Below are 27243 nucleotides of genomic sequence, written 5' to 3'. Positions count from 1 at the left end.
CATGATTGATTCTTCCCTGTAGGATGAGTGGTTTGGTTTTGTGTGAACCAACAGAGCTTTACAACATCTTGAATCAGGTCACAAAACTATCCAGATTAACTGAACCCAACTATCTCTGTTTATTAGGTAAGTACTTTAAAAAATGTTGTGAACAGTGTCCTTCAAAGATTATTTTTCATGAATTAACAAACTTTGAAGAGTAATAAATTACTTTAGAAAACTATTAAACTAATTAGGCATAGCTCAAAATGCTACTATTAACTGTCATGTGACTTGGAATATTGCCAGATTAAATAAATCTAGAAGAAAAGTTCCCAGAAGACTCATGTTTGAGTCCTCTTACTATTGTTTTTAGTGAAATATTTTAAACGTCTAACAAACACATAGTAATACACATAAGCGCTTATGTACACACCATTCAGATTTAACATAATAAAAAGTTACACAAATGTACCCCTCTTTTATACTCCATCCTGATCCTCTTCCTTTCCCTCCCCGAAGATGACTGCTTCTGTATTTTTACACGTTTACGACATAGGCAGGCATCCCAAAGTAATGTATGGTTCAAACATTTACATAAACAGTACCATAAGGTACAGTGATCCTGCAACTTACTTTTTTTTTTTTTTTTTTTGCGGTATGCGGGCCTCTCACTGTTGTGGCCTCTCCCGTTGCGGCATGTGGGATCTTCCCAGACCGGGGCACGAACCCGTGTCCCCTGCATCGACAGGCGGACTCTCAACCACTGTGCCACCAGGAAAGCCCAACTTACTTTTTTTAAATTTAGTTTAATTTTTTTTTTATACAGCAGGTTCTTATTAGTTATCCATTTTATACACATCAGTGTATACATGTCAATCCCAATCTCCCAATTCATCATACCCCCCTGCCCCCACTGCTGCTTTCCCCTCTTGGTGTCCATACGTTTGTTCTCTACATCTGTGTCTCAGTTTCTGCCCTGCAAACTGGTTCATCTGTTTCCCCATTTCTGTATATGAAGATCTAGTTTATTTTAACTGGTAGTTGCAATATATATCCATTCCTAATTGATTGTGGTGTGTTGCTTGCATTGTGTTGCTATTATGAACAGTGCTGCAGTGAACAGTTTGTATCTCTCTCCCTATTCATGTGCAAGAATTTTTTCAGAATATATTCCCAGAAATGGAAGTACCAAGTTGCACATTCACCTTCACTACATTATTGTCAAATTGCCCTCCGAAGACATTGTATCAATTTTATACTCCAATCAGCAGTGTAAGAAACATACCTACCAATACCTGGTTTTGTCACCCTTTAAATTTTTTTCTCTGATTGGCATGAACTTGTATTATGATGTTTTTCCCCACAATTAAAAACATCGTGTTTAAAATACACATAAAATTTACCATCTTAACCACTTTTAAATGTCCAGTTCGGTGGTACATCATCACCATCATCTCCATAGCTCTTTTCATCTTGTAAAACTGAAACCCTACACCCGTTAAACAATAGCTCCCCATTCCCTCCTCCCTGCAACGCTGGTAACCACCATTCTACTTTATGTCTCTGATTTTGACTACTCCAGGTGCCTCATATAAGTGTAATCATACAGTATTTGTCTTTGTGACTGGCTTATTTCACTTAGCATAATGTCCTCCAGGTTCATCCATGTTGTAGTGCGTGTCAGGATCTCCTTTATTTTTAAGGCTGAATAATATTCCATTGTATGTATATACCACATTTTGCTTATCCATTCATCCATCGATGGACACTTGGGCTGCTTCCACCTTTTAGCTGTTGTGAATAATGCTGCTATGAACATGGATGTACAAAATATCTCTCTGAGACCCTGCTTTCAATTATTTTCAGTATATACCCAGAAGTGTAATTGCTGGATCATGTGGTAATTCTATTTTTAATTTTTTGAGGAACCACCATTGTGTTTTCTGTAGCAGCTGTACGATTTTACATTTGTACCAGTAGTGTACAAGGGTTCCAGTTTTTTGAAATCGTTGTCAACGTTGTTATTTTTCTGGGTTTTTATTTTTATTTTTAGTAACCATCCTAATGGGTGTGAAGTGGTATCTCATTGTAGTTTTGATTTGCATTTCCCTAATGATTAGGGATGTTGAGCATCTTTTCATGTGCTTATTGGCCATTTGTATATCTTCTTTGGAGAAATTACTATTCAAGTTCTTCGCCCATTTTTGAATTGGGTTGTTGTTTTTGAGTTTTAGGAGTTCTGTATATATTCTGGATATTAATTCCTTACAAGATAGATGACTTGTAAATAATTTCTCCCCTTCCGTGGGTTACCTTTTTACTCTGTTGATATTGTCTTTTGATATGCAACATTTAAAATTTTTCACGAAGTTCAACTTGTCTATCTCTTCTTTTGTTGCTTGTCATATCCAGGAAATTGTTGCCAAATCCAGTGTCATGAAGCTTTTGCCTTATGTTTTCTTCTACAATTTTTATACTTTTAGGCCTTACATTTAGGTCCTTGATCCATTTTGAGTTGAGTTTTGTATATGATGTTTAGATAAGCATCCAATTTCATTCTTTTGCATGTGGATATCCAGTTTTCCCAGCATCATTTGTTGAAAAGACTGTCTTGTTCATGGTCCCTAGGGAGTCCACATGAATTTTGAATAGATTTTTCTATTTCTGCAAAAAACATCATTGGAATATTGATGGGATGGCATTGAATCTGTAGATTGCTTTGGGTAGTATTGACAGCTTAATATTAAGTCTTCCAGTTTGTGAACACAGAATTTTTTTTTTGTCTCTAATTCATTTTGTAGTTTCCAGAGTTCCAATCTTTCAAGTCCTTGTTTAAATTTTATTCCCAAGTATATTATTATTTTTAATGCTATTGAAAATGGAATTGTTAATTTCCTTTTCAGATTGTTCATTGATAGTATATAGAAATACAATTGACCCTTGAACAACGTGGGGAATAACCTGTGTATCACTTATAGTCAGCTCTCCGTGTCTGTGGTTCTTTTGCATTCGTGGATTCAACCAACCATGGACCATTTAGCATTGTAGTATTTATTATTGAAAAATATCTGCGTGTAAGTGGACCCATGCAGTTCAAACTCATGTTGTTCAAGGGTCAACTGTACAACTGATTTTTCTGTGTTGGTTTTCTGTCCTGAAGCTCTGCTGAATTCATTTATTAGTTCTAACAGGTTTTTTTTGTGTGGAATCTTTAGGATTTTTTTGCATATAAGATCATATCTTCTGTGAACTTAGATGATTTTACTTCTTCCTTTCCAATTTAGATGCCCTTTGTTTCTTTTTCTTGCTTAATTGCTCTGTCTAGGACTTCTACCACTCTGTTGAATAGAAGTAGTGAAAGTGGGCATCCTTGTCTCGTTCCTTAAAGAAAAGCTTTCAGTCTTTCACCATTGAGTATAATGTTTGTTGTGGGTCTTTCATATATGTTTTTTTATTATGTTCAGGTAACTTCCTTCTATTCCTAGTTTGTCAAGTGTTTTTATCTTGAAAGGGTGTTGAATTTTTCATACTTTTTCTGCATTGATTGAGATAATCATGTAGTTTTTCTTCCTCCTTCATTCGTTTGAAGTGGTAAATTAAATTGATTTTTGAATGTTGAGCCATTCTTGCCTTCCAGGAATAAATTCCACTTGATCATGGTGTATAATCCTGCTGAATGTGGTTTGCTAGCATTTTGTTGAGGATTTTTGCATCAGTGTTTATAAGGAATATGATCTGTATTTTTCTTGCTGTGTCTTTGTCTGACTTTGGTATCAGGGTCATGCTGGCCTCATACGATGAGTTAGGAAGTGTTGCCTTCTCTTCAATCTTTTGGGAAAAATTTCAGAAGGATTGATATTAATTCTTCTTTAAATGTTGGGTAGAATTCACCAGTGAATGTATCAGGTTCAGGGCTTTTTTATTTTCAGCCTAAAACATTTATATTTTAGTAAACACATGATAATTCCCTCTGAGAATGAATAGATATCCAGGTCATGAATTTCAAGAAGTTTATTATCATTTTTCAAGAAAATAAGTGATACACTGAATTCTTAAGTGTTACATTCCCAAGGAGTGGTGGATGAGATTCTTTCCTGAGAGCAGCTATTGGTTAATTAGATGTGGGAAAGGCCCTTTCAGGGTAACAGATTGGGGAGGCTACAGACAAGGGAAAAGCCTCAGTGCCCATACTATATTTGGCTTATTTTTATTTTATTTTTTTAAATTTAATTTAATTTTTATACAGCAGGCTCTTATTAGTTATCCATTTTATACACATCAGTGTATACATATCAATCCCAATCTCCTAATTCATCACCCCCCCCCCCCGCCACTTTCCCTGCTTGGTGTCCATACATTTGTTCTCTACATCTGTGTCTCTATTTCTGCCCTGCAAACTGGTTCATCTGTACCATTTTTCTAGGTTCCACATATATGCATTAACATACAATATTTGTTTTTCTCTTTCTGCCCTACTTCACTCTGTATGACAGTCTCTAGATCCATCCACGTCTCTACAAATGACCCAATTTCGTTCCTTTTTATGGCTGAGTAATATTCCATTGTATATATGTACCACAACTTCTTTATCCATTCGTCTGTCGATGGGCATTTAGTTTGCTTCCATGACCTGACTATTGTAAATAGTGCTGCAGTGAACATTGGGGTCCATGTGTCTTTTTGAATTATGGTTTTCTCTGGGTATATGCCCAGTAGTGGGATTGCTGGGTCATATGGTAATTCTATTTTTAGTTTTTTAAGGAACCTCCATGCTGTTCTCCATAGTGGCTGTATCAATTTACATTCCCACTAACAGTGCAAGAGGGTTCCCTTTTCTCCACAGCCTCTCCAGCATTTATTGTTTGTAGATTTTCTGATGATGCCCATTCTGACTGGTGTGAGGTGATACCTCATTGTAGTTTTGATTTGCATTTCTCTAATAATTAGTGATATTGAGCAGCTTTTCATGTGCTTCTTGGCCATCTGTATGTCTTCTTTGGAGAAATGTCTATTTAGGTCTTCTGCCCATTTTTGGATTGGGTTTGTTTTTTGAATATTGAGCTGCATGAGCTGTTTATATATTTTGGAGATGAATCCTTTGTCCATTGATTCGTTTGCAAATATTTTCTCCCATTCTGAGGGTTGTCTTTTGGTCTTGTTTGTAGTTTCCTTTGCTTTGCAAAAGCTTTGAAGTTTCATTAAGTCCCATTTGTTTATTTTTGTTTTTATTTCCATTGCTCTAGGAGGTGGATCAAAAAAGATCTTGCTGTGATTTATGTCAAAGAGTGTTCTTCCTATGTTTTCCTCTAAGAGTTTTATAGTGTCTGGTCTTACGTTTAGGTCTCTAATCCATTTTGAGTTTATTTTTGTGTATAGTGTTAGGGAGTGTTCTAATTTCATTCTTTTACACATAGCTGTCCAGTTTTCCCAGCACCACTTATTGAAGAGACTGTCTTTTCTCCATTGTATATCCTTGCCTCCTTTGTCATAGGTTAGTTGACCACAGGTGCATGGGTTTACCTCTGGGCTTTCTATCCTGTTCCATTGATCTATCTTTCTGTTTTTGTGCCAGTCCCATAATGTCTTGATTACTGTAGCTTTGTAGTATAGTCTGAAGTCAGGGAGTCTGATTCCTCCAGCTCCTTTTTTCCCCCTCAAGACTGCTTTGACTATTTGGCATCTTTTTTCTTTTTTTTAGAGAAATCCGTGTACCATCCAGGCATCTCTTTTTATTTTATTTTTTATTTATTTTATTTTTTAAACATTTTTATTGGGGTATAATTGCTTTACAATGGTGTGTTAGTTTCTGCTTTATAACAAAGTGAATCAGTTATACATATACATATGTTCCCATATCTTTTCCCTCTTGTGTCTCCTTCCCTCCCACCCTCCGTATCCCACCCCTCCAGGCGGTCACAAAGCACCGAGCTGATATCCCTGTGCTATGCGGAGGCCTCCCACTAGCTATCTGTTTTACGTTTGGTAGTGTATATATGTCCATGCCTCTCTCTCGCTTTGTCACAGCTCACCCTTCCCCCTCCCCATATCCTCAAGTCTGTTCTCCAGTAGGTCTGTGTCTTTATTCCTGTCTGACCCCTAGGTTCTTCATGACATTATTTTCCTTAAATTCCATATATATGTGTTAGCATATGGTATTTGTCTTTCTCTTTCTGACTTACTTCACTCTGTATGACAGATTCTAGGTCTATCCACCTCATTACAAATAGCTCAGTTTCATTTCTTTTTATGGCTGAGTAATACTCCATTGTATATATGTGCCACATCTTCTTTATCCATTCATCTGATGATGGGCACTTAGGTTGTTTCCATCTCCGGGCTATTGTAAATAGAGCTGCAATGAACATTTTGGTACATGACTCTTTTTGAATTATGGTTTTCTCAGGGTATATGCCCAGTAGTGGGATTGCTGGGTCATATGGTAGTTCTATTTGTAGTTTTTTAAGGAACCTCCATACTGTTCTCCATAGTGGCTGTACCAATTCACATTCCCACCAGCAGTGCAAGAGTGTTCCCTTTTCTCCACACCCTCTCCAGCATTTGTTGTTTGTAGATTTTTTGATGATGGCCATTCTGACTGGTGTGAGATGATATCTCATTGTAGTTTTGATTTGCATTTCTCTAATGATTAATGATGTTGAGCATTCTTTCATGTGTTTGTTGGCAGTCTGTATATCTTCTTTGGAGAAATGTCTATTTAGGTCTTCTGCCCATTTTTGGATTGGGTTTTTTGTTTTTTTGTTATTGAGCTGCATGAGCTGCTTGTAAATTTTTGAGATTAATCCTTTGTCAGTTGCTTCATTTGCAAATATTTTCTCCCATTCTGAGAGTTGTCTTTTGATCTTGTTTATGGTTTCCTTTGCTGTGCAAAAGCTTTGAAGTTTCATTAGGTCCCATTTGTTTATTTTTGTTTTTATTTCCATTTCTCTAGGAGGTGGGAAAAAAAGGATCTTGCTGTGATTTATGTCATAGAGTGTTCTGCCTATGTTTTCCTCTAAGAGTTTGATAGTTTCTGGCCTTACATTTAGGTCTTTACTCCATTTTGAGCTTATTTTTGTGTATGGTGTTAGGGAGTGATCTAATCTCATACTTTTACATGTACCTGTCCACTTTTCCCAGCACCATTTATTGAAGAGGCTGTCCTTTCTCCACTGTACATTCCTGCCTCCTTTATCAAAGATAAGGTGACCATATGTGCGTGGGTTTATCTCTGGACTTTCTGTCCTGTTCCATAGATCTATATTTCTGTTTTTGTGCCAGTACCATATTGTCTTGATTACTGTAGCTTTGTAGTATAGTCTGAAGTCAGGGAGCCTGATTCCTCCATCTCCGTTTTTCATTCTCAAGATTGCTTTGGCTATTCGGGGTCTTTTGTGTTTCCATACAAATTGTGTAATTTTTTGTTCTAGTTCTGTGAAAAATGCCAGTGGTGGTTTGATAGGGATTGCACTGAACCTGTAGATTGCTTTGGGTAGTAGAGTCATTTTCACAATGTTGATTCTTCCAATCCAAGAACATGGTATATCTCTCCATCTATTTGTATCATCTTTAATTTCTTTCATCAGTGTCTTATAATTTTCTGCATACAGGTCTTTTGTCTCCTTAGGTAGGTTTATTCCTAGATATTTTATTCTTTTTGTTGCAGTGGTAAATGGGAGTGTTTTCTTGATTTCACTTTCAGATTTTTCATCATTAATGTATAGGAATGCCAGAGATTTCTGTGCATTAATTTTGTATCCTGCTACTTTACCAGATTCATTGATTAGCTCTAGAAGTTTTCTGGTGTCATCTTTAGGATTCTCTATGTATAGTATCATGTCATCTGCAAACAGTGACAGTTTAACTTCTTCTTTTCTGATTTGGATTCCTTTTATTTCCTTTTCTTCTCTGATTGCTGTGGCTAAAACTTCCAAAACTATGTTGAATAAGAGTGGTGAGAGTGGGCAACCTTGTCTTGTTCCTGATCTTAGTGGAAATGCTTTCAGTTTTTCACCATTGAGGATGATGTTGGCTGTGGGTTTGTCATATATGGCCTTTATTATGTTGAGGAAAATTCCCTCTATGCCTACTTTCTGCAGGGTTTTTATCATAAATGTGTGTTGAATTTTGTCGAAAGCTTTCTCTGCATCTATTGAGATGATCATATGGTTCGTCTCCTTCAATTTGTTAATATGGTGTATCACGTTGATTGATTTGCGTATATTGAAGAATCCTTGCATTCCTGGAATAAACCCCACTTGATCGTGGTGTATGATCCTTTTAATGTGCTGTTGGATTCTGTTTGCTAGTATTTTGTTGAGGATTTTTGCATCTATGTTCATCAGTGATATTGGCCTGTAGTTTTCTTTCTTTGTGAATCCTTGTCTCGTTTTGGTATCAGGGTGATGGTGGCCTCATAGAATGAGTTTGGGAGTATTCCTCCCTCTGCTATATTTTGGAAGAGTTTGAGAAGGATAGGTGTTAGCTCTTCTCTAAATGTTTGATAGAATTTGTCTGTGAAGCCATCTGGTCCTGGGCTTTTGTTTGTTGGAAGATTTTTAATCACTGTTACAGTTTCAGTGCTTGTGATTGGTCTGTTCATGTTTTCTATTTCTTCCTGGTTCAGTCTTGGAAGGTTACACTTTTCTAAGAATTTGCCCATTTCTTCCAGGTTGTCCATTTTATTGGCATAGAGTTGCTTGTAGTAGTAGTCTCTTAGGTTGCTTTGTATTTCTGCGATGTGTGTTGTAACCCCTTTCTCATTTCTAATTTTATTGATTGAGTCCTCTCTCTGTTTTTCTTGATGAGTCTGGCTAAAGGTTTATCAATTTACTACATCTTCTCAAAGAACCAGGTTTTAGTTTTATTGATCTTTGCTATTGTTTTCTTTGTTTCTATTTCATTTATTTCTGCTCTGATAGTTATGATTTCTTTCCTTCTACTAACTTTGGGTTTTGTTTGTTCTTTCTCTAGTTCCTTTAGGTTTAAGGTTAGATTGTGTATTTGAGATTTTTCTTGTTTCTTGTGGTAGGATTGTATTGCTATAAACTTCCCTCTTATTATTGCTTTTGCTGCACCCCATAGGTTTTGGATTGTTGTGTTTTCATTGTCATTTGTCTCTAGGTATTTTTTGATTTCCTCTTTGATTTCTTCAGTGATCTCTTGGTTATTTAGTAATGTATTGTTTAACCTCTGTGTGTTTGTGTTTTTTATATTTTTTTCCCTGTAATTCTTTTCTAATCTCATAGTGTTGTGGTCAGAAAAGATGCTTGGTATCATTTCAATTGTCTTAAATTTACTGAGGCTTGATTTGTGACCCAAGATGTGCTCTATGCTGGGGAATGTTCTGTGTGCACTTGAGAAGAAAGTGTAATCTGCTGTTTTTGGATGGAATGTCCTATAAATATCAATTAAATCTATCTGGTCTATTGTGTCATTTAAAGCTTGTATCTCCTTATTAATTTTCTGTCTGGATGATCTGTCCCTTGGTGTAAGTGAGGTGTTAAAGTCTCTCACTATTATTGTGTTTCTGTCGATTTCTTCTTTTATAGCCATTAGCAATTGCTTTATGTACTGAGGTGCTCCTATGTTGGGTGCATATATATTTATAATTGTTATATCTTCTTCTTGGATTGATCCCTTGATCATTATGTAGTGTCCTTCTTTGTCTCTTGTTACATTCTTTATTTTAAAGTCTATCTTATCTGATATGAGTATTGCTACTCCAGCTTTCTTTTGATTTCCATTTGCATGGAATATCTTTTTCCATCCCCTCACTTTCAGTCTGTATGTGTCCCTAGGTCTGAAGTGGGTCTCTTGTAGACAGCATACATATGGGTCTTGTTTTTGTATCCATTCATCAAGCCTGTGTCTTTTGATTGGAGCATTTAATCCATACATGTTTAAGGTAGTTATCAATATGTATGTTCCTGTTACCATTTTCTTAATTGTTATGGGTTTGTTTTTGTAGGTCCTTTTCTTGTGTTTCCCACTTAGAGAAGTTCCTTTAGCATTTGTTGTAGAGCTGGTTTGGTGGTGCTGAATTCTCTTAGCTTTTGCTTGTCTGTAAAGCTTTTGATTTCTCCATCGAATCTGAATGATAGCCTTGCAGGGTAAAGTAATCTTGGTTGTAGGTTCTTCCCTTTCATCACTCTAAATATGTCATGCCACCCCCTTCTGGCTTGTAGAGTTTCTGCTGAGAAATCAGCTGTTAACCTTATGGGAGTTCCCTTGTATGTTATTTGTCATTTTTCCCTTGTTGCTTTCAGTAATTTTTCTTTGCCTTTAATTTTTGTCAATTTGATTACTATGTGTCTTGGTGTGTTTCCCCTTGGGATTCTCCTGCCTGGGACTCTCTGCGCTTCCAGGACTTGGGTGGCTATTTCCTTTCCCATGCTAGGGAAGTTTTCAACTATAATCTCTTCAAATATTTTCTTGGATCCTTTCTCCCTCTCTTCTCCTTCTGGGACCCCTATAATGTGAATGTTGTTGCGTTTAATGTTGTCCCAGAGGTCTCTTAGGCTGTCTTCATTTCTTTTCATTCTTTTGTCTTTATTCTGTTCCATGGCAGTGAATTCCACCATTCTGTCTTCCAGGTCACTTATCTGTTCTTCTGCCTCAGTTATTCTGCTATTGATTCCTTCTAGTGTATTTTTCATTTCAGTTATTGTATTGTTCATCTCTGTTTGTTTTTCTTTAATTCTTCTAGGTCCTTGTTAAACATTTCTTGCATCTTCTTGATCTTTGCCTCCATTCTTTTTCCGAGGTCCTGGATCATCTTCACTATCATTATTTTGAATTCTTTTTCTGGAAGGCTGCCTATCTTCACTTCACTTAGTTGTTTTTCTGGGGTTTTATCTTGTTCCTTCATCTGGTACATAGCCCTCTGCCTTTTCATCTTGTCTATCTTTCTGTGAATGTGGTTTTTGTTCCACAGGCTGCAGGATTGTAGTTCTTCTTGCTTCTGCTGTCTGCCCTCTGGTGGATGAGGCTATCTAAGAGGCTTGTGTAAGGTTCCTGATGGGAGGAACTGGTGGTGGGTAGAGCTGGGTGTTGCTCTGGTGGGCAGAGCTCAGTAAAACTTGAATCTGCTTGTCTGCTGATGGGTGGGGCTGGGTTCCCTCCCTGTTGGTTGTTTGGCCTGAGGTGACCCAACACTGAAGCCTACCTGGGCTCTTTGGTAGGGCTAATGGCGGCCTCTGGGAGGGCTCACGCCAAGGATTACTTCCCAGAACTTCCACTGCCAGTGTCCTTGTCCTCATGGTGAGCCACAGCCACCCCCTGCCTCTGCAGGAGACCCTCCAACACACTAGCAGGTAGGTCTGGTTCAGTCTCCCCTGGGGTCACTGCTCCTTCCCCTGGGTCCTGATGTGCACACTACTTTGTGTGTGCCCTCCAAGAGTGGAGTCTCTATTTCCCCCAGTCCTGTCGAAGTCCTGCAATCAAATCCCACTAGCCTTCAAAGTCTGACTCTCTAGGAATTTCTCCTGTTGCTAGACCCCCAGGTTGGGAAGCCTGACGTGGGGCTCAGAACCTTCACTCCAGTGGGTGGACTTCTGTGGTATAAGTGTTCTCCAGTCTGTGGGTCAGCCACCTGGCAGTTATGGGATTTGATTTTATTGTGATTGCACCCCTCCTACCGTCTCATTGTGGCTTCTCCTTTGTCTTTGGATGTGGCGTATCTTTTCTGGTGAGTTTCAGTGTCTTCCTGTCGATGATTGTTCAGCAGTTAGTTGTGATACCGTTGCTCTCGCAGGAGGGAGTGAGAGCACATCCTTCTACTCTGCCATCTTGAACCAATCTTCTATATTTGGCTTGTAATTCTGCTTTGTGTCAACTCTGTCAGTAAGAGAGTATATATTTGAATTATAATAATAAGGTGGTCTGCCCACCCCCTTGGTAGTGCTGTGTGCAGGGTACATGTGTAGCACCCTGCTTTTGCTCTCAACTCCTCAGAAGTGGCAGTTGGGTTGTTGGTCTTTTTGTATTTTGTTGTTCATAATTTTCCCAACTGGGCATGCATGTAGTTATTTTTAGTCCCTTATAGTTTCTTTGTATTTATTGCTGGAGGAGACTTTTGTCCAGGTGCAAGTACTGCAGCAAAGGGTCCCAGGTTCCAGCCTGTCTCAATGGGACAACCAGGACACGTACTGGGAGATCCCTGGGAAAGTGTGGATTTTTAATCTAGAATGTACTTGAGTTTCACTAGTCTTTTTCATTGTGTTCATAGGAAGTTGCAGCTGGTCTGCCAGCAGTCATACTGTCTCTCTTATCCTGAGTTTGTTGTGAAATTCTGAAGCCATAGGTAGCTATTATACAAGTGAGATTCTGTATAGTTTGAAGGAATAATCATGTCTCCTCATTCCAGGTTTGCACTTTCCAAATATCACTTAGAGTTCTTTATTCAGTTGAGTAGCCATATAGACACCAACCGTTTTTCTCAAATATCTGACTTAACACTGTCATTTAGGAAGTAGCTGTACCAAAACAGGCCAAAAAGAAACAAACACAAAAAAGAAATTACTGATGGCTGGTATTTGAGATGAAAATCCTTTCACTATAGAGCCTAGGGGTTGAGTTATTGCAAAATAAAAGCTGAGAGCTGTGAATTTACTACATCCATTCAAAATAAGTAGCATACAAAATACAGACTCTGGCATAGAGAAAGGATGTGAAAATCAGTTCAATGGATTGAACTTGCAGATTTCGTGTTTCATTGCTCAAACTTGCACACACTAATATTCTGCAAAAGATAATTGCAGCAAAGAAAAATGACCTTTTGCAAATAGTCTAAAAGCATTCCTCCAAAGAGACCAGAGTAAACATGTGTATATAGGTATAAAGTGTTGCTGTTCAACACATGTTATTTCTAGAAAAAACTACATAGGTTAAAACTATGACAATATGCAACATCTTAAGCCATTATAGCAGCAGCAACAGCAACAACAGCAAAAATGGATCAAAATCACTGTTTTTATGGTAATTAACGTACCCAAATAAGAAATACTGATCAAAACTCAGGAAATAAATGCCTGGATGTCAGTTGTTGGAAAAACTTTTTGACATATTTAAGATCATTTAAAAGTGAAAGTGGAGTTCAGGCATCCAAAATGGATCTGGGTGGCCACGTGGATGTGGTTTTAGACATGTTCCTACATCACTGAGAGCTTGAATTTTCTGAACCATATAAAACTCATGGATACCACCAGCCATTTTCAAAACAGTATCTGCTAGCAGCTGCTAGCTTCAACCTTGTAGTATCAAAGTCTTAGCCCCCTCTTCCCGCACTGAAACTATGAAACATCTCAATCCCCAACCAATCCTTGCTTAACAAGCACCCTTACTTCTTGCCAACTCCAGTTCTGATTCCTGACAAACAATGTACGTAACCTTGTGAAGTTTTTTGCCCTTTATAAGCCTCCCCCATTTTGTAATCTGGCAGAACACACTTCAAGTGCTTCTTGAATCGGTGTCTCTTGGGCCGCGGTCCTAACAAAGCCCAAATAAACACCTTTTTGTTTCAATCAGGTCTCCATTTTTCACATTTTGGTTTACGTTTACTTCAATTTAAATGTCTTATCATCTCTAAAAATTTTTTAAGTGTTAATATTATATAAAGCAGGCAAATTCTTCAAATAATTTGCTATTAAGTATGCCAATTTTTATAGAGCTAAATAAGGAACTGAGAATAAGTTAAGGTGAAACAGGAAAAGATAGACATGGGGAAAAACAAGTTGTAACTGCACAAGGCAATAAAATGCCATCTTGGCCTCCTCATTTCCGTTAAACGCATGAGCTAACAGATTAGATGTCTGCTGGTTTAGCGTACTAACTCCCTTGGATTTGCTAAAATTTATACAACAATCAATAGGTATACATAAAGTCCTAAGGAAAAGAGTACCACTTAAAAATCAACATCGGAAACTATCAAAGCAATTTTCAAAATAAAAGATTGTCTATTACTGTGAATGAATATAAAATGTAATAGATATACAAACTAGGAACTAAAGCCTTGTCCAAAATTTAATTACTTCTCCCTTTAGCTGCTTTTTCAAGGACGTGTACACTAACCAAAGGATGATTGAAATGTTTGCTGTGATCTTTTTCTTTTCTAAAAAAAGAAGCATAGAAGATACAAACAAAATCTCCTTCAGTCCCTTAGACTGCCAAGACTTCCTTTGCATTTCTTCTACTAGTTTCTTGTGGAACTGGCTGAGCCCTGTGCAGTCCAGAATCATCACTACCCTCTGACATGTTGTCACTTAGGTCACTTCCATCATGACTGTGGATGCATGCATCTTCATCAGTATCCTGAGACTCATCTATTGACATGGTAACAGGAGGTGATGCCAGTGTGGTTCTAGACACTGCTCCACATTTTTCTATTGGTGGGAGAAGAAACAGTGGTGAAATTGGTTCTCCACCTGCTGAGTTCTTACCAGGGAGGTTCTCTGTTGTGTTCTGATCATTTTCCATTTTACAGTGCATAATGTCAGCCTGTTAACTATCTGAAATTTCACCCTCTAGGTGAAATTCAGGTTTTATTCAGAGGATGAAGTACCAGTAGATTCCTTTATACTGGCAGCAAAACCAGCAAGACTCTTATCTGCCCCTTCTGCTGCTATTTTCTGAAGGGGAGCCTGTTTTCTTCCCTTTGGAGAGTAATTTTTGGTCTTTTGACGTCTCCTCTTTTAAGTTTTCCTTTGGCTGCAGTGGTGATGGTGGTAGGAGACCCTGTGCACCTGCACTTTCCTAGAGATGCTGCATTTTACTTTATGTTCACTCTGCATGTTGGACTTTTCCTTTTTGTTATCTTTTTGGAAAGGAGACATTTTTGGAAATTGGCCCCATGTAAAGAAGAAGATCTGTAGAAGGAGTTGTTTTCACCCGAGCAGGCCCCTTCTGAGCAGTCTTGCTGCTTTTTTAACTTGATTTACTTTCCAGAGTTATCATTTTACTTTTTTTTCTCATGCAGGTACTTTTCTTTTTATTCTCCTCTACTTTGCTGTCACCCTTTGGCACTTCCTGACTATTTTGGTAGAAAGCTTTTCTTTTCTTTTTTGTCATAGGTTTTTCATCATTCACAGGATCATTTATGGAATGGGCTTCAGCTTCTATTTTCTTGTAACTTTTCTTGGTTTTACAGGATTTCTGAATCATTGCTGGTATGCACATCCATCTCTTTAGTCTCTGTTGCTGATTTGCAAGTTTTGGTAGACACTTGGATCATTGAGACATTACTATAAGCCTTTTTCTCTTTTAAAACATTCTCTTTTTTCTCCACTTTCAGACCGTTATTGATTTTTAAAATATATTGTATCTAGCAACCTTGATGTACTCTCCTACTAATGCTAATTGTTTGTGATTCTCTTGGATTTTATGTAAAACAATCATTTATCTGCTTATAACAAAAGTGTTATTTCTTCTGTTTCAATTCTTAAGTCTCACTACATTGCTATACCCTTTGCCCTCCAGTACAGTGTTAAAAAGGAACAGTGTGTTATAAAGCAGAAACTAACACACCATTGTAAAGTAATTATACTCCAATAAATATGTTATAAAAAAAAAAAGGAACAGTGATGATACCAAGTCCAAGCTCGTACTGCTCACTGCACCACAGGCCAATAAATCAAGAGATGAGTTGTTGGGGCAAGGAATAGTGACTTTATTTGGAAAGCCAGCAGACTGAGAAGATAGTGGACTAGTGTCCCAAAGAACCATCCTACTTGAGTTAGAATTCAGGCCCCTTTTATACTAAAAGGGGAGGGCATGTGGCTGGTTATTGCAAACTTCTTGGTGCTGGCCAGACTCCAGAGGGTATGTAATAATCCTTTCTTCTTGCAGCTGTCCACATAGGTCTGGTCACAATGTTCCTGTAAACCTCCAACAAGACAAATGTTATACCTTTTAAAGGTCAAGCCTGGGAGTCAGAACCTTGAGAAAGGGCTAGTATATATATTTCATGCTGTAGGCAACATTCCTTTACAAAGGTGCAGAGCCAGCATGACTAAGCACAGGCAGCAGAGCACAAAGGTTAGAGATAAAGGAATAGATCCAATATGGAGTCAGGTTTGTTCTTCTCTGTTACAGTGATAGTGAGCATTTTGTCTTGTTTCTCACTTTATCAATCAGTATGATGTTTACTGTAGATGCTGAGTAATTTACCTATCACATTAAGGAAGTTACCATATATACCTAATGTACTAAGAATTTTTTTCATGACATGAATTGAAAATTTTCTTAATTTGTTAAAATGAACATAGTTTTTCTCCTTTAATATCTTTAAAAAATTATTTATTTATTTATGTTTGGCTGCTTTGGGTCTTTGTTGCTGCACGCAGGCTTTCTCTAGTTGCGGCAAGCGGGGGGCTACTCTTAGTTGTGGTGCGTGAGCTTCTCATTGCGGTGGCTTCTCTTGTTGCGGAGCATGGGCTCTAGGCTTGCAGGCTTCAGTAGTTGTGGCACACAGGCTCAGTAGTTGTGGCTTGTGAGCTCTAGAGCTCAGGCTTGGTAGTTGGGGCGCACAGGCTTAGTTGTTCCACGGCATGTGGGATCTTCCCGGACCAGGGCTTGAACCCGTGTCCCCTGCATTGGCAGGCAGATTCTTTTTTTTTTTTTTTTTTTAACTTTTTGGCAGGCAGATTCTTAACTACTGCACCACCAGAGAAGTGCCTTCTTTAATATCTTAAAGATTTTCTAGTATTATTTTCTAGTATGACAGAATTCCTACTAGATCATGTTATATTATTTTTTGTGAACACAGTTAGGTTTAGCTTCCTATTCATTTCAGATTTTCGCAGCTATATTTATGAGTGAAACAAGCTTATAATATAATATACTATACTCAGTTTCACTTGTTTTTAAGCCATATAGACCATGTCACTGACTTCCTTTGCTCAAAATTATATGATTAAGTTTCGCTTATGTTGTTGTATGTAGCTATACTGTAGTTTGTTCGTTTTTGTTGTTAAATTATGTTAAAGATAAACAAAGCCAGACACTAATCAGAGTGGTGAACACAGAGTTTAATCGGTAGTATACCCTTGCCATAGGGAAGAGTCCAGTGTGAATGGAACTCCACCTCAATTTGCACAGAGGCAACTGGGCCTTTCAAAGGAAGAGTGAGGGAGTAGGGAGGGAGATGAGTGGAGCTCAGTCAGGGAAGTGAAAAACTACAAAAAGGGGATGGGAGTTGGACCATGTGAAACCCAGGGGGGGTTACTAACTGGTGCTTATCCGAGTTAGGTTCTTACCCTCCACAGGGCCTGGGAGACAGGGGCCCTATCTTCAGGTAGTTCTTTGGAAGCCTTGAGTTTCCTCAGGCAGGCACCTTACTGGGCTGGAGTCAGCCCAGGGATGTGGTCTTGAGCTGTTTCTAAATGTGTCTCATAATACAGGTGTCTTCAGATGAAGGTACCTTCAGATGCCTGAATTTGTAAGTTCTTTATAAATTCTGGATACGAGATTTTCTTAGTTATTTGTATTAGGGATATTTTCTCTCAGTCTCTGGCTTGCCCTTTTGCTTTCTTAACGTTGTATTTTTAAATTTTTTATCTATTTATTTTTTGGCTGCATTGGGTCTTCGTTGCTGCATGCGGGCTGTCTCTAGTTGCGGCGAGTGGGTGCTACTCTTCATTGTGACGCGCGGGCTTCTCATTGCGGTGGCTTCTCTTGTTGCGGAGTACGGGCTCTAGGCACGCGGGCTTCAGTAGTTGTGGCACGTGGGCTAGGTAGTTTTGGCTCACGGGCTCTAGAGTGCAGGCTCAGTAGTTGTGGCGGACGGGCTTAGTTGATCTTCCCGGGCCAGGGATTGAACCTGTGTCCCCTGCATTGGCAGGCAGATTCCTAACTACTGTGCCAGCAGGGAAGTCCCCTCAATGTCGTATTTTAATGAAAAGAGAAGTTTTAAATTTTAATAGGATTAGGTTTATCAATGTTTTCTTTTGTGGTTAGTGCTTGCTTATGTCTTTTTAAAAAAAATAGATGTTTTTTAGAGAAGTTTTAGGTTCACAGCAAAATTGAACAGAAAGTACAGAGTTCCTGTATAACCCCTGACTCCCCCCACACCCCACAGGTACAGCCTCCTCAACTGTCAGCATCCCAAACCAGAGTGGTATAGTTGTTACAGTTGATGAACCTACATTGACACATCATTATCCCGTAAAGCCCACAGTTTACATTAGGGTTGATGTATTGATACGTTCTGTGGGTTTTGACAAATATATAATGACATATGTCCATCATTATAATATCACACAGAATAGTTTTCCTGACCTAAAAATCCTGTATGTTCTGCCTGTCCATCCCTCTCTGTCACTAACCCCTGGCAGCCACTGATCTTTACAGTTTTGCCTTTTCTAGAATGTCATATAGTTGGAATCGGACAGTGTGAAATGAAGCCTTTTCAGATTGGCTTCTGTCACATATATGCATTAAACTTTCCTCCATATCTTTTCATGACTTGATAGCTCTTTTCTTTTCAGTTTTATTAATATTCCATTATTTGGATGTACCACAGTTTATTTATCCGCTCACCTACTTAAGGACATATTGGCTGCTCTCAAGTTTTGGCAGTTATGAAAAAGCTACTATAAGCATCTGCGGTCATACGTTTTCCACTCATTTGAGTGAATACCAAGGAGCACAGTTGCTGTTAAGAGAATGTTTGCTTTTATTAAAAACTGCCAAACTGTCTTCCAAAATGGCTGTACCATTTTACATCCCCACCGGCATCAAATGACAGTTCCTGTTGCCCTGCATCTGCACCAGCATCTGGTGTTCTGTGTTTTGAAGTTTTGCCATTCTGATAGGCATGTAGTGGTATCTCGTGTTTCAATTTGCATTTCCTTGATGACATATGATGTGGAGCATCTTTCCATATGCTTATTTGCCATTTATCTTTGGTATGGTGTGTCTGTTCATATCTTTTGCCCATTTTAAAAATTGAGTTGATTGTTTTCTTGTTGTATTTTAAGAATCCTTGGTGTATTTTGGATAACAGTCCTTTTTTTTTTTTTTTTGATAACAGTCCTTTTTAAGATTTATGCATAACGGTTCTTTTTAGGATTTATGTTCCATGTTCCTCCCAACTTAGAGGACATCAGTACCACAACTTCTGTCCTCACAGGGGCATTAGAACCTCAACTCTTAGGCTCTAGAGTCTGAATTTGTCTAAAATTCCATGGAGCATTTAGTATGAGGCTACCCTGACTTTGATTTCTCCCCTCCCTGCTTTTTTCGACCTCAGAGAGAACTTCCCCTAAATCATAGATGCGGAGTCTCACTGTTCCTTACGGGGGGATATGGGTGTGGATATGAGGGGGCAGGGGAGTTATATGGGCAGCCTAGAATAGGACAGCTACACGCTTTGAATTTTAAATTCACGACAAGTGTTGCCTAACTGCCAAACAAATATATGTTAATGCTGATGTAAGTGCTCTAGTTTGGTCATGTGTTCCTTTGCAAGTGCAGTTATTAGTTAAATACTTTTCCTTTTCAGATGTGCGTTCCAAACGGGAGTACGATGAAAGCCATGTGATTACAGCCCGTCTTGTGAGGAAGGTATATGGGCAGAGTCAGAATCTGGGGCTACCTTACGGGGGGGGGGGGAGAATGGGAGATTGTGTCCGAGGTCCAGGAGGCAGCACTTACTACTGGACACTGTGGGCGGCAGAGACAGGACTGCCCTTGTGCGTCCACCATGAGGGTCTCCTACACTGTTTCACACTCCTTAAGGTCTCCCCACTGCCCCCCACGGTCAACAGCTTCATTAAGCAAATGTTGCTTTAATTCCTTGACTTGCCAGGCAATGTTCCAGACCCTGGGGATACAACAGAATATAAGATGCCCTTAATTCATTCTCCCTGCCTCATGGAGCATCTCTTCTACTTGGGCAACAGACAACAAGCCATAGAAATAGTTCGTATAACCCAGAGACAGAAGCCCCTTCCCTACCCTCCCTTCCATTTCCATCCTGTCTTCCTATTCCCGGCCCAGCTTTTATAATGCCTGGGCCCTGCAGGCAGTCACCGGCCTCGCTCCGGCAGTGAAGCCCTTCCCTCCAGTCCCGTAGGGAGTCTTCTCTCTCTGGTCACTGCTGAGCATGGCAGCCTTCACTTGGGCTCTACCTTGACCCCTCCCATCCTGACCACATTCTCTTTCCTTGACTTGCAGGTTCTCCCTTGCTTCCCTGGTTTCTTCTCTACCTCTTTGGTTCAGCTTCATTTTCTCCTGCTGCCGCCTGAAGAAACCACTACCCTGTTCTTGTATATCTGTTGGTCAGTATACTTTCTTCAGAGATTTCATCCAAGCTTACAGCTTCAGCTGTCCACATGCAGTTAGCCATCCTGTCAATTTTACTTCCACAATTCTGTCTTGCAATATTTCCCCCTTCTCCCTGTTCCCACTGCCACGTGCTGCTGCGCACTCCACCTCTGGCCCTTTCCCACACAACTGGCCAGGGAGCCTGTGCCCTGCCTCAAGTATTTTTCTGGGATAAGCTTGCTCTTAACACCTCCCTTTCCCCGCCCTAGTGTGTCATTATCTGCTTTTTTCCTCTCTGGATTTTCAGTTTTCTGGCTCCATACTCTAGCTCTTCATCTCCATTTCAGGCCTTCCTTGGTGTTTTGCAGCTGATTCAGAGCCCCTTCGTCCTGTATGGCTTTCAGCTTCCAACTCACCTCTCAAATCTGTGTGTTCCTTTGATTCCGGCAGTACCCCCGGCTCTGGAAAAGAGGCATTCCCTCTGCCTCAGCCCCTCGGCCAGGCTGACACCTCACACCTCCCCTCCCCTACTTTCTGGCCAGGAGGTTACAGGCCTGAAGGCTGGAAGGGAACCCCAGCATGAGCAGGACACACAGCCCCCAAGTCGGTGTTCACACACCGGATCTGGTTCCACCTCCCTCTCCAGCCTCATCCGGCATGCTTCCACTCTCCCCTGACACCTCCACAACCTTGTCCTGCCGTGTTTCCTGGGGTCTAAGATGCTCATTTGTCCTTGTATTTTAACACTTCTGAGGTTGGAATATATCCTACAATTGATTTGCACCTTAAAGTGACAAAGTCTTTTCCCCCGAAAATGAATGTGGCCACAACATCTGTTGTTTTTCTGCCTGGCACCTCCACTTTTTTGAGGGGAACTCCTCCTCTCTCTGCTTAAATCATGGGGGGTCTAGTGGTGCTCCTTAGAATAGGATCCAGGCCCTGGCCACGGTGATTGGCCTGGGAAGAAAACAGCAAATCAGAATTGGCATTAGGGAAGGCTGCTCTGGTGGTGGGGTTTGGAGGATGGGAGTCTGACATCGCTGGTGGTCGTGACTAAGGCTTCAGGACAAAGTGGTCTGAGAAGGTGAACCCAGTGTGCAGGGGACACAGAGAGCAGCAGGGCCCAGGAGGGAGGTCTGGGCTTTAGATCACCGATTCAGGTCTTCCCAGGACCACTTGCTCCCCGCCCTGCCTGAAGTAGCGTTATGTGCCAACACACCTCTCCTTCTGTGTACACTCCTGATTGCAAATGTTATGAAATTGGTGGTGCATCTTACAACCAATGGTCTCTTACAATCTAGGAAATGACAATATGTGTGGTCCCTTGGACACACTGCTCTCTGTGACCCAGGGACGTGTACGCTTTGTTCGTCATTGTATCCCGGGTGCTCACTCTGGTCCCTGGCATCTGGGAGGTGCTTGGGACCTATTTGTTAACTAAAAATGAATGACGGGTATCTGTTCCTTCAGCTTGGAATGCTCCCCCAGCCCTTGTCCATCTGGCAAATTTCCACTTGCCCTCACAGTCTCATCTCAAATGCCTCCTGTCCCATGAGACCCTTCTGAGTCCTCCAGGCCAACTCGGGCATTTCCCTTTTTGTTTTTTTCTTTTTTTTTGTATCTCCGTATTTCAGAACCTAGCACAGTGTGAGTGCAAAGTGAGTCCTCAGCGAATGTTTATTAAGTGGAAATGGATGTTGGGCCACAACTCTCCTGTGCTCCCACCTGCTCAAGCCTCTAGGGGCTGTTCTCGCCGTTCCCCTTTTGCTCATGCTCTTCTCCATACCCAGAGCCTTCTACCCCCGCATTGTCACCTGTCTAAGTCCTGCTCGTCCTCTGAGCACCACCTGTCTCCCAATTCTGTTAGACGAATATGATTTCTCTCCTTAGAATCCTGGAGAACGTCCTGGGTCTGTACTTCCAGGGGCCTTACTGCTCTGCCTTGCAGTACAGTAGATGCACACTCGTCCTATCCCACCTGAATGTCCTCTGTCAGGGCCTCTACGACAGTCAGCTCAGGTCACAAGGGACAGAGCCAGGCTCAGGTTCCCCTGAGTAGTGGGGGCTTTCAGGAAGCATTGCGAACAAGTGAAGACCCACCTCTCTGCTGCTACCAGCTGGGCCTTCCCGAGCTCTGGGACACCCTTTGGAGTCCTGGGCAGTTCTGGTACTGGGAGAGGTCATCCCCTCCTTGGCAGAAGACACCTGTTGTTGCTGCCCTTGTGGTCCAGCATAATGATGACTCAGCCAGTCCCCAGCTCCTCCTCATGACCTCATTGCTGCTGTCTGCCCATTCCTTCCTTTAACCATATTTATGGCCTGCTGTGTGCCAGGCACTGTTCTGGAAGCTCAGGATACATCAGTGGCCATAAAGGGACAAAAGTTCCTGCTCTCACAGAGCTTCCATTTGAGCTTACAGCCTGCCTCATGATGCCTGCTTGCTTATGACTTCTGTGCATTCAAGCCTTCTGCTCACTGCCCTCTTCATGGCAGAGTTTGGATTCGGTCCCCAACGCCAACACTCTCCCCCAGACAGAGAATGTCATTAGTTAAGGTGGCCACGACTGCTCTCATAGCACTCATGCCAGGGCACCTAAAGGGCTGTGGGCTGGTCCATAGACCACTGTTCTTTGACCCGGCAGTTATCTCTGGCCCGGTCAGCTGTGGTCAGCTTCCCCCAGGAGGGAATATGGGTGTGGCAGGTCCTTGGAGTTCAGCAGACTCTCTGTCCACTGTCAGCGCTCCCGTGCCTGTGTGTAGTCAGGGAGGTGGACACCGTCCTAGCTCCGGCTCCTCCCGGTGCTGGCGTGCAGGGAATACGGGTTCAGCTGGACCCACCTGCCAGCAGCCTTCCTTTGTGGTTTCTTTAGAGGGCGGGTGAATATCTTATCCCGGAGTCTGTGGATCTGGAGTGTGTGGAACACTGTGTGGTGTATGATAACAACACCAGCTCCCTGAATGTCATCCTAAAAGGCGACAACGACGATGACAACGCTGATGAAGGCGATCAAGGTGGGTTTTTACAACAGCAGCAAGAATATGAGTTCAGTTACTGAGCACTTTTGTCACGTGCCAGGAGCTCTGCCTGGGTCACCTCATGCAGTCTGCAGAGCAGCCCGATGAGGATGGCAATGCCAGGAACTGGGAAGGGCCTGGGCTTTTTCCTTCCTGTGCAAGATGACAGGTGAGCCTGCCGTGGTTCATGGATGCTGGCAAAAGACATGAGGCTCCTGGGTCAGAGACAAAGGGCTTTATTTCTCAGAGCAGTAAAAGTAGCCAGAGTGCAGTGGGTGGTATTATGGAGAACTCTGAGCTTAGGGGGCTTGAATCTTTTTTAACAAATGGGCAGAAAGCCTGCCTGCCCTTGGCTCTGGAGGCAGAAACTGTCTCTGTCATCCAAGGCTGTTTGTTATACACATATCCTTGAAAAGCCAGTGCCTTTGTTCAGAGGCTATGTAGAAACACGAAAGACCATGGAGAATTGTGCCCTAATAGGTAACATCCCCACTTTATTGATGAGGAAACTGGGGTCCAGGAAGGTGAAGTAACTCATTCCCCAGGTGTGAGACCATGGGTATCTATTGCTGTGTAACAAATTACCCCAAAACGCTGTAGTTTTTTTTTTTTTTTTTTTTTTTTGCAGTACACGGGCCTCTCACTGTTGTGGCCTCTCCCGTTGCGGAGCACAGGCTCCGGACACGCAGGCTCAGCGGCCACGGCTCACGGGCTCAGCCGCTCCGTGGCATGTGGGATCTTCCCGGACCGGGGCATGAACCCATGTCCCCTGCATCGGCAGGCGGACTCTCAACCACTGTGCCACCAGGGAAGCCCAACTCTGTAGTTTAATACTATAAACATTAATTATATATTCGTTTCTGTGGAATTCAGGAGTAGCTTAGCTGGGAGGTTCTAGCCTGTCCTAAGGTTGTAGTCATGACGTTAGCCAGAACTGCTGTCTTGTGAAGGTTTGGCCAGGCCAAGATAATGTGCCTCTGAGATGACTCACTCACATGGGAATAGCTAGGAGTCCTCAGTTCCTCGCTGCATGGATTTCTGCATGGGGCTGCTTAGATGGCCTCACGACAGGGCAGCCGGTATAGCCCAGAGCAAGTGATCCAAGAAAGAGGGAGAGAAAGGGACAGCCATGTACCCTTTATGACCTAGTCTTGGGACTTAAACAGTCACTCTTGCCACATTCTATTCATTAGAAGCAAGTCACTGAGTACAGCCTACCCTCAAGGAGAGGGGAATTAAAACTCAACCTTTTTAAAAAATATATTTATTTATTTGGTTGCACCATCTTAGTTCTGGCAGGCGGGCTCCTTAGTTGTGGCATGCGAACTCTTAGTTGCAGCATGCATGTGGGATCTAGTTCCCTGACCAGGGATCGAACCTGGGCCCCCTGCATTGGGAGCACCACCAGGGAAGTCCCTAAACTCAACCTTTTAAAGGGAGGTGTTTGAAAGAATTTGTGGAGAGTTTTTTTTTTTTATTCAAATGGAAAGTCACAAAAATTATAATCATCCTCATCAGTTCACTCAGTCCCATGTAATTAATTTTTTTCATCTTGATCTTTTGTTAGCACTTTTATGAATTCATCAGTTTTCCATTAGAGTTCTGAAAACGCTTATTCATTCAGTTCAGCAGTATAGTCAGTTACCAGAAACCTGTGCTTGTCAGAGTCTTTTCCATGAATTCCTTGAAGATGAAACCCTTTTTACAGGAACATTTTTGCAAAAGCATCACAGTACACCCAGAACTGTCTGTAAATGACAAAGACTTAAAAATGACCACGGTTAAAGAGTTGATGGAAGTTCATAATAATGCAGTTAACAAGGAAATTTAGTTATTTCTGAGACATGCATTTTAAAATAATAACTAGAATTATGACTTATAATATTATACCAGAACATATAAGATTTTTATGAATTTCATGTAATGTCTGAAACATTTATATTAACATATTTCCATACAAATAACCCAAAGAAAGTTTAGTATCCGTTTTTTTAAAGAACTTTTTTGAATTTTATTTATTTTTTTATACAGCAGGTTCTTATTAGTCATCAATTTTATACACGTCAGTGTATACATGTCAATCCCAATCGCCCGATTCATCACACCACCATCCCCACTCCCCGCGGCTTTCCCCCCTTGATGTCCATATGTTTGTTCTCTACATCTGTGTCTGAACTTCTGCCCTGCAAACCGGTTCATCTGTACCATTTTTCTAGGTTTGTGGAGAGAGTTTTTAAACCACCACACCTAGCAAGTGCTGGGGCCAGGATTCAAACCTGGGCAGTTTGGCTCTGTCTGGTCTCCTAAGGCCAGGGTAGTGATGCTGGAGAACAGTGCGGTCACTCCAGCTACACGCTGGAGCGTGGTCAGTTCTAATCTGCTTCACTGAGGCTCCACTGCATTTTCCATTCAGCCCCTGCTTTGGGCTGACCACCCCTTGCTGCTGCGTGTGGCTCAGTGACTAATATATATGGGTGGAGTTCCATGGGTTGGGCATTCACACCAGCGGTCACTGGGTGGCGCTAGGCTTCCACCTTTAATAAAACCAGTCTTCCCAGGAGGTCCTTAGCCAGGAAATTGTCCCCTCTTTCCTAAGCTCATCCTGTTGGTCTCCAGTCTGCAATCCTAGGATTGTCGGCTGGACCCTGAAATCCTAGGAAATGTTGGTCAGTAAAGACAGCGCCGTCTGCAGTCTATACCTGACCTCACTTTAGTGCTATGGAGCCCCCAACCTCACTTGGTAAGAAATCACAACCACAGAACAACAAAACCCCAAAACCACACGCATATAATTTGCCTGCTCATGGAAAATTGCACAGTCGGGGGCAGCTGCAGTGGCTGATGGCTTGATGGCCGCAGCATCCTTTGTTTACTGATATGGCAAGCAACATTCTTTGTCCACAGTATATACCAAGAGAAATTAAACATGTGCACACAAAACCTTGCACATGGATGTTCACAGCAGCCTTATTCATAATAGCCACAAAATGGAAACATCCAAATAGTCATCAATAGATAAATGGGCAAACAAAAGGTGGAGAGCCACACGGTGGAATATTATTCAGCTATGAAAAAGGATGGAGTGCTGACACTTGCTGCAACATAGATGAACTTTGAAAACGTTATGCTCAGTGAAAGAAACCAGACACAAAACGCCACATATTGTATAATTCAGTGTCTATGAAATGTCCAGAATAGGTCAATCCGTAGAAATTAGATTAATGGTTGCCTAGAGCTGGATGTTTGGAGGGAAATGAGGAATGAAACCCTCTAACTGGTACATGGTTTCTTTTGGGAGTGATTAAAATGTTCTGAAATTGACTGCAGTGATGGTTACACAACTGTGAATATAATAAAAAACATTAATTTATATACTTAAAATAGATGAATTGTATGGTATATAATATGTGATATTGTATATATACACACACATTCCCCTCATGCTGAATCATCCTTCCTTGCAACAATATGAAAAAAAAAATGAAATCTCGGAGTTTATAGAAAAAGATCAGCTTACTTGGTGGTGAATTGCTTTTTAAATTTTAATTGTAACATTCACCTCTATTTATATTTGCTTCAGCTTTCTAGACAATTGCTTTTCAGAATGGAGTGCCTATCCACTGGGCCTTTAGGCAAATGGTGAGCACACAGGGGACATTGATCTCTTTGGTCTCTACTCTTAGGAATTGTGCTTGGAGCTGCCGTTGAGTGTGGCAGAACCCTGACTCACCTTGCCCGCCACCCCATCCGTATCCTGAGAGGAGGCTACGAGAGCTTCTCGGCCATGTACCACTTCTTCCGGACACAGAAGATCATCTGGATGCCACAGGTAAGGTAGGGTGCTGAGCACAGGCAGGCTTGGATGGGAGCATGGCCTTCCCCTGGGGACCGAGGGGCAGGGAGCAGGGCTGGAAAAAGAGGAGAAGGAGACAGATGACATGGAAAAGATGGAAGAGATGTCAAAGATGGCTTGGGAATGAACCTGGG

The 27243-nt window shown here is 41.2% G+C and overlaps 1 protein-coding gene across 10 annotated transcripts in view; it reads left to right on the top strand.

Annotated features, from left to right (window-relative positions):
• STYXL1 (serine/threonine/tyrosine interacting like 1) overlaps nt 1–27243 on the top strand; it is a 65853-nt gene that overhangs the window by 12949 nt on the left and 25661 nt on the right. For 8 of the 10 annotated variants that reach the window (XM_079944107.1, XM_079944106.1, XM_079944103.1 and 5 more), the window contains 4 exons: nt 23–126; nt 19478–19539; nt 23112–23253; nt 26940–27085. In XM_079944107.1, coding sequence (XP_079800233.1) covers nt 24–126; nt 19478–19539; nt 23112–23253; nt 26940–27085 — 453 coding nt within the window. In that variant the 5' untranslated portion in view covers nt 23. Of the gene's footprint in view, nt 1–22; nt 127–19477; nt 19540–23111; nt 23254–26939; nt 27086–27243 lie in introns of those variants that run through there. The other 2 variants (XM_079944109.1, XM_079944101.1) reach the window with 2 other exon arrangements.

Source organism: Stenella coeruleoalba (assembly GCF_951394435.1).
Source record: "Stenella coeruleoalba genome assembly, chromosome: 15".
Taxonomy (NCBI): domain Eukaryota; kingdom Metazoa; phylum Chordata; class Mammalia; order Artiodactyla; family Delphinidae; genus Stenella; species Stenella coeruleoalba.
Note: the sequence above shows the minus strand (reverse complement) of the source record. Positions and strands in the feature narration are given on the sequence as shown.